Source organism: Garra rufa, chromosome 10 (genome assembly GCF_049309525.1).
Source record: "Garra rufa chromosome 10, GarRuf1.0, whole genome shotgun sequence".
Classification (NCBI taxonomy): domain Eukaryota; kingdom Metazoa; phylum Chordata; class Actinopteri; order Cypriniformes; family Cyprinidae; genus Garra; species Garra rufa.
This window is the reverse complement of record NC_133370.1, coordinates 14,687,999-14,695,191: the sequence shown is the minus strand read 5'-3', so window position 1 is coordinate 14,695,191 and position 7,193 is coordinate 14,687,999. Positions and strand designations below refer to the sequence as shown.

At 35.6% G+C, this 7,193-nt stretch overlaps 1 protein-coding gene across 1 annotated transcript; it reads left to right on the top strand.

Moving 5' to 3' along the window:
- The first annotated feature begins 790 nt into the window (after window positions 1–790).
- On the top strand, window positions 791–5,344 carry LOC141344785 (interferon-induced protein 44-like). The gene is made up of 8 exons (XM_073849684.1): window positions 791–933; window positions 1,154–1,637; window positions 1,743–1,794; window positions 1,927–2,122; window positions 2,227–2,379; window positions 2,555–2,726; window positions 3,181–3,281; window positions 3,364–5,344. Exons 1-8 carry the CDS (start codon window positions 886–888, stop codon window positions 3,538–3,540), a joined length of 1,383 nt encoding a protein of 460 aa, XP_073705785.1. The 5' UTR covers window positions 791–885; the 3' UTR covers window positions 3,541–5,344.
- Window positions 5,345–7,193: the final 1,849 nt, after the last annotated feature.

Sequence of the window (7,193 nt, the reverse complement as noted above, 5' to 3'; positions counted from 1 at the left end):
GGTTGGCCCAACTGAACCAGGATTTTCAGAACAAGAATCTTGACAACATTTGTGTTTGTTCTTATCATTACCAGCCAGGTAGGTGAAAAAGTAGGCTAGTATCTTGTACGTATCTTTACCACCTATTAACTTTAGTCTGTAAAACTAATGCGCATGCGCCCTTTCCTGCTTACAAAGTTCTTATCTATATCATGTAGCAGCTTCCACACGTTTTTCCATGGTTTAGACAGTATAAATTAGCAAAACAATATATTCAGTAGTATATTAACCATGCAGTGCTGTTATTTACATCAGAGTATCACCAATATGGCCTGGGTAAGTGACCACATTGTGGCATAAGTGCAAATCCTCTTTTGATATTTACTCACTTGATTATAAAATACTTTCTGAATTTGTTTAAAATACTAAACAAAGTTTAATAAAACGATTTAAGTGAACCGAGCGCTAGCTCGTGATATCAAGTCCAATTATTTCTCCAAAAAGTAATAAATGTCATTCCCTCACATAGGCAAACAAAATATATAAGCGTTGATTAAGTTATTACCCAAGTTTGAAACAGTTCTTGAGATGTGAGTCCTTGACAGAGTTGACCAATGAGATCGACTGCAGGGCGGGGTTTGAGCTTAAGGTTTGTGCAGAGCCATAGAAAGCCATAGAGCCGTTTTCTCTACGGCTCTGCATTCAAGGGTCACAATAAAACATTGGGAATTAGAGTACATTGACGTGTCACATGCACTGTGTGAATGTGGTTATTAAGTAAATTATTATATTTAATCTAAAATTTTTCTGTTTCTGGTTTTCTGTACCTGACCTGACGTGACTGAAATGACGTTTTATTTTCATGACGTACGACGTAAGTTTCGTTTCTGTTAAAAGGAAAGTCATATGTTGCGGAGTGAAAGAAAGCAGACGAACCCGACGTCTTGTACCAAGGTGAGCTTATGTGAATAATTATATTAAATATAAAATGACAATTTTAATGAAGAATTCTTTGACATTAATTTGGTTGGAGACAGTAATCTATACGATGCACAATGTAATATCTAGCCTGCATATTTTGAAAAGTATTCAAAATACATTTTTTACAAAATTACACCATTTTATGTTTTATTATAACAGCATGCTTTAAAAGTGTTTGTTGAATGTTTTTCAGGTCATTATGAGCACTGTGACATCCAGCTTGAATTCATGGCAGAGGAAGAAGCTCTGCTCATTGTTCAACCATGCCAACCTTAGCCTGCTGTTCAAAGCCAGTGTGCATGGTTACAATGCCAATGTATTTCACCAAAAATGTAATACTCAGGGGCCAACTGTTATTGTAGCTTACAATAAGTCTGGATATGTTTTTGGTGCTTACATTAGCAAAAATTATGCACAGACCGGACAGCAAATTGTGGATGACAAAGCTTTTCTCTTCAGCTTTAATGACAAAGAAATGAAAGAAGATCCTCTACGTGTGGTCAGTGGAAACCCTCAGTATACTTTCACTGACAATGGTCCAAACTTCGACTCTTTGGTATTTCTTTACAATAGCACAGCCACTGTCTACAGTAATCCAGGAACATACCAATTTGAGCCACAGAAGATGTTTGGGAATGACTTACAGCTGACAGAATGTGAGGTGTACAGAGTGGAAGGTTTGTATTATTTTGGTCTATTTTTCAGGTAGTTACTAAAAAGAGTAATGCACTTTCAGAATTGGTTGTGTGCATAGCTTGTGCTCTGGTTTGAATTCTCACTAGATTGTGGAGGACTCATGGAGAAACCATGGAGAAATGTGCAGTGGAATTCTGAGTGAGTAAAGCAAACAAAAAGTCTTCTATAACAATACAGATGTTAATTTGGTCTGTATTATTTTTTTTTTTAAAAGAACTTACTTACTCTTTCCATAAAAATGCATTGGGAATTTGACAATAATGTTTTTAGGAGAAAGAAGGCACTCTTGAGCACCATTTCTGGCTGGAAGCCTTCTGTTAGCTCAGTCAAACAGGCTCGGATTCTGCTGGTGGGTCCTGTTGGTGCTGGGAAATCAAGCTTCTACAACTCAATCAATTCTGTATTTAAGGGTTACGTGAGCATGCAGGCCAACACTGGCACCGCTGGCACCAGTTTGACTACCCAGGTAGAAATTTTTCCACCTCTGATGTTTTATGGAGTGATAACATGTTGTTATACAAAGTTTCTGTATGTACTTCAAAATAATTTGCATATATTTGTGCCATGTAGTTCCGTACCTACTACATCAAGCCAGGCAGCGGTGTCAGCCATGTTCCCTTCACTCTGTGTGACTCGATGGGTCTGGAAGAGGGTCTGAACACCGGGCTGGATCTAGATGATTTTGCCACTATTTTGAAGGGTCACATTCAAGACAGGTATCAGGTGAGAACTTTAGGTAAATGGCAAACATAATCAGTAATAGGTCAGGCAGATGTTTTACTAGTTAATTACAGAAAAAAAAGACAGGCTTTACATTATTATTGTAATTAATAGAATTTTTAATTCAATATTTTTAATTCAGTGATTTAAAGATATTCTACATGTTTCTTTTTCTCAGTTTAACCCATCGATGCCTATAAACCCTGAATCCCCTCATTTCAATAAATCTCCTGGCTTGAAGGACAAGATTCACTGTGTGGTGTATGTAATTGACACCTGCAAAGTCAAGCTCTTCTCTGACAAAATGATCGACAAGTTTGCAGTTTTTCGAAGGAAAACCAACCAGCTGGGTGAGGGAGTAACAATAATGAAGCAGATTTGAATAATTACTGTGTGTATTGTGTCATTCAAATTGTGGTCATTCCGTTTACAGGACACTTAACTATAAGATACTCCACCCAAAATTAAAATTCTGTCATCATTTATTTTTCTTTCTTCTGTGGAGCACAAGGATATTTTGAGGAATACTGGTAACTAAACCATTTCAGTTGCCATTGTCTTCCACTGTAGACAACAACAAAAAGGTTTGGTTATCAACATTCTTCAAAATATCTTCTATTTCTTTCAAATCTGCTTACAGGTTTGGAATGATGTAAGTAAGAATGACTGTATTTTGCTCAAGAGCACGTGTTGCGGGGTTTAAGTGTACAAATAGCATAAATCTTTACTAACTAGGGCTACATCACCCACAGGATAGCAATTTATGGGATTTAATGGCTGATAAGGTGTTGTTTTGTACTTCAGGGATTCCTCAGCTGGTTCTGATGACTAAGGTGGATGAGGCCTGCCCCTTAGTGGCGGAAGACCTGAAAAACATCTACCAGAGCCACTATATAAACAAAATGGTACAAATGTATGACTTAGTATTCTGTGCTATTTTGTTTCACATATCGTTTTTGAGTTTTCTGATTAACTATTTTGTGACAGATGCAGGAGGTGAGCACTCAGCTTGGAGTTTCTCTGTCTGCTGTGGTCCCAGTGAAGAACTACTGCCAAGAACTGGAAATAGACTCTCAAACTGACATACTGCTTCTCAATGCTGTTGTTCAGATGCTCAGAGCTGCTGAAGGCTTTTTTGATGATCTTTACAATGCAGAAGAGTAGAGCTTAGTCTGATATAAAGATTATGAATGTATATTGTATTAGCAAATTGTATCTCTCTGTTTTACATATTTAAGGTGACAAGTTCTCCAATGAGGTCTGTTGATTTCAATTTGTGATCCAAAACATGCAGCCTGATGGTTAGTATTTAAAGCTTTATTCTTTCACTGACAAGTAATGATTTTGAATTACAATAAAGGGCATATTATGAGTGATAGAAGTGTCAACTGTGTAAAAAGTATAACTTGTACCTGGAGTGCAGAGTAGTGTTGCTTTCGTCAACGAAAATTATGACTAAATATCATCGTGAACGAACCTTTATCACGTGACGAAAACTAGACGAGACGAAACGAAAATGCTGGTCATGTGACGATGACTATAATTAAATGTTTAATGCAATATCGTTGACGAATAAAAACGAGACTAAATGTGGTTTACAAAATAAAAACTATGCTAAAATATATCTTCATTTTTGTTGACGAAACGAGACGAAACGAAATGTTATAACCTAACGTTAGATTGATGTGCGCATGCCCAGTAGCCAGAGCTGTATCCCTTCTAGCCTAAACCGCAGGCGACGTCACTTTCTCAAGCCCCACTCGCGTAATTATCTAGAAGACGACTACAAACGAAGTTAAGTCTGACACAGATAAACGGACCGATGGCCGGCCAGCTGGGGTTCGTCTTTGGTAGAAAAAGAAGAAACGACATTTCTTCGAAGCGTTCCCTTCAACTCTATAGTAAAAAGGTTCATTATTCAAAGCTTTTCAACATGTTGTACACTAATGACATCTTGTGGTCAAAGGTGGAAAAAGTTTCTTTTGCGTCCCAGATGCCCAAGCGATTTTTTGACAGTTGCATAAAATAGATCAATTTGTTTTACGAAAAACATAAGAAATATTTTACTTACACAAGGTATAAATTAATTAATCTGTAATTAACTTATAAAAATATAAGCATGATTCGTGTTGGCATAGATGATCAAAGTAAATTAAGAATATTGTTAAGCTGACTAATATTATTATTAATTAGAAGTGCTTGTGAAGCGGGGATTACTACAAAATGAACATGCACAAAACTACACATGTACATATTTATTCATTATGATTTATTCTTAAAAAGTGAATGACACTTGAAACCAGTGCAAGGGGCTTTTTATTTGATTTTGTTGTAAATTCAAATTAGAGCATCTTCCATGTCTGGAATGGATGTATTCTTGAGCCTATAAGGTAACAATAATATAATAAGATAACCTTGTTTGAAATGGGTTTGGCTAAATGAAAACTTTGGTTTCGTCTATACTACTAGGTAGTTATACTATATTGACTGGGTTAAATAAAATTGCATTACTAAAAAGAGACTAAAATACAAATTTTATTGACTAAAACTAGACTTAATGTAATCAGTTTTCGTCGACTAAAACTAGACTAAAATGTCAACAGTTTTCGTCGACTAAAACTAGACGAAAATAGTCATGGGTAATTCTGACTAAAATAAGACTAAAATGCTCAGACTTTTAGTTGACTAAAACTTGACTAGACTAAAAAGAGTATGAATGTGACTAAAACTAATAAAAACTGAAATGACAGCTTCACACAAAGACTAGACTAAAACTAAAATTAAAACCGGCCGCCAAAAACAACACTAGTGCAGAGCCTCTGACATCTACTGTATGCCTACTGTGTTTCTGACTGCTATTGAATATACTGGCCTTTTTCTTTTTGTATTTTGTAATTATTTTTTTTTTTGATGCATCTCAATTCGGCACTATAAAGAAAGTGTCTGGTAAATTTCTAGGGTGCAAAAGAAGTTTAAATTCATGCATTGCTACACTCCCATATAGGAAACTGTGGGACATACTTGAATGTAATATGAGTTACACAAATTAAAAGATATAAGTGTAATTGAAAATACTGTTTTGGTTATTTGTTCATATGATAGGACAAATCAATCCCACAATGCAAGGTTAGTGTAAAAACTAATTATTAATTTATTCATTCAAGCTAAAATATAACAGGTTTAAGTATATTTTAAACAAAAATGTACTTCCAGCAGTTGCACTTAGAACCAGTCTACACATATATTTGTATTTTTGGATGAAGAGCAGTGCAAGAATTTTGTATGGGCTATATACATGTATGTTCTAAGCCTTAAGATACAACATCTTCCTTTGAGAAAATACCATGTTTTATACACATATGAAAATTGAGTTTCCGATTATAAGCAACTGCAAACAGTTTGATTAGCCATTTAAGGCATGTTTTGTTTAGTCAGCATTCCAGCAAGTTACAGGAGTGAACACCTCTCCAAAGTAGTCTGTTGTTGTTTTGATCTGAAGTCTCATTGTTACACAATCACATTCAGAGAAACATCCAGGATCTTATCTAAAGGTAAGACTGTTTTACTCTACAGACATTTCCAGATTCTTAAGTTGAATCCTTTTCCATTATTTTGGAAGGGTGACAAGCTTTTTTTCAACATACTGTTTTTTTAAAGTGTAATGGTTGAATGTCTTTCAGATCACCATCATGAGCACTGTCACATCCAGGTTGAATAAATGTCAGAAGAAGAAGCTCTGCTCATTATTCAACAATGCCAAACTTAGCCTGCTGTTTAAAGCCAGTGTGCATGGCTACAATGGTGATGCATTTCACCAAAAGTGTGATAAGCAGGGACCAACTGTTATTGTAGCATACAATAAGTCTGGATGTAGTCTGGATATGTTTTTGGAGGTTTTAGTAGCAAAGATTATGCTCAAACAAACCAAAGTGTTGTAATGCATTTCTCTTCAGCTTTAATGACAAAGAGGTTAAAGAAGATCTCGGATTCTGCTGGTGGGTCCTGTTGGTGGTGGGAAATCAAGTTTCTTTAACTCTATCATCTCTGTATTTAAGGGTTACGTGAGCAGCCAGGCCAACACTGGCACTGCTGGTACCAGTTTGACTACCCAGGTAGACATGTATCCTTATTATGCAACCTCTAATATTTAATATGTTATAATATTATAAAATATTTAGCATTTGCTTTGTGTAATGTAATTATAACAAATGTTTATATCATGTAGTTTCGAACCTACTTCATAAAGCCAGGCATCAATATCAGCCATGTTCCCTTCATGCTATGTGACACAATGGGTCCGGAGGAGGATGTGAACACTGGTCTGGATGAAGATGATTTTGCCAGTATTTTAAAGGGTCACATTCAAGACAGGTATCAGGTGAGAACTTTTTAAACAGGGCAACAGTGCTGCAAGTGTATATTTGGAAGCTGTTGGCAGTTAAATTTTAGAGTGAAAAATAATGCCATCATTTCCCATCTTTGTTGTTTCTTTAGTTTAACCCATCGTATGTGACTGACATCTGCAAAATCAAACTCCTCTCTGACAAAATGATCGACAAGTTTGCTATTCTTCGAAGGAAAACCAACCAGTTAGGTGAGTGATTGAGACCTTGTCCACACTAATTTTTTGTTTTTTGTTTTTGTTTGAAAATACTTTTTTTTGTTTTGTTTTAACCTTCTGTCTGCAGTGAGAAAACGCTTTTCTGAAAACTGCATACTCCACTGTCCTGAAAAAATGTAAACACCATCCACCAAAATAAATAAATAAATAAATTTAATTTAATAATAAAGCTGTTGTTTTAAAGGATTAGTTCACT

Bases quoted from the DNA above. Each gene is read 5' to 3' on its own strand.
- LOC141344785 (XM_073849684.1), top strand. From the start codon at position 886: ATGTTGCGGAGTGAAAGAAAGCAGACGAACCCGACGTCTTGTACCAAG. The intron at 1,795-1,926 runs GTGAGTAAAGCA...TAATGTTTTTAG, and splicing joins AATGTGCAGTGGAATTCTGA to GAGAAAGAAGGCACTCTTGA. The intron at 2,380-2,554 runs GTGAGAACTTTA...TCTTTTTCTCAG, and splicing joins ACATTCAAGACAGGTATCAG to TTTAACCCATCGATGCCTAT.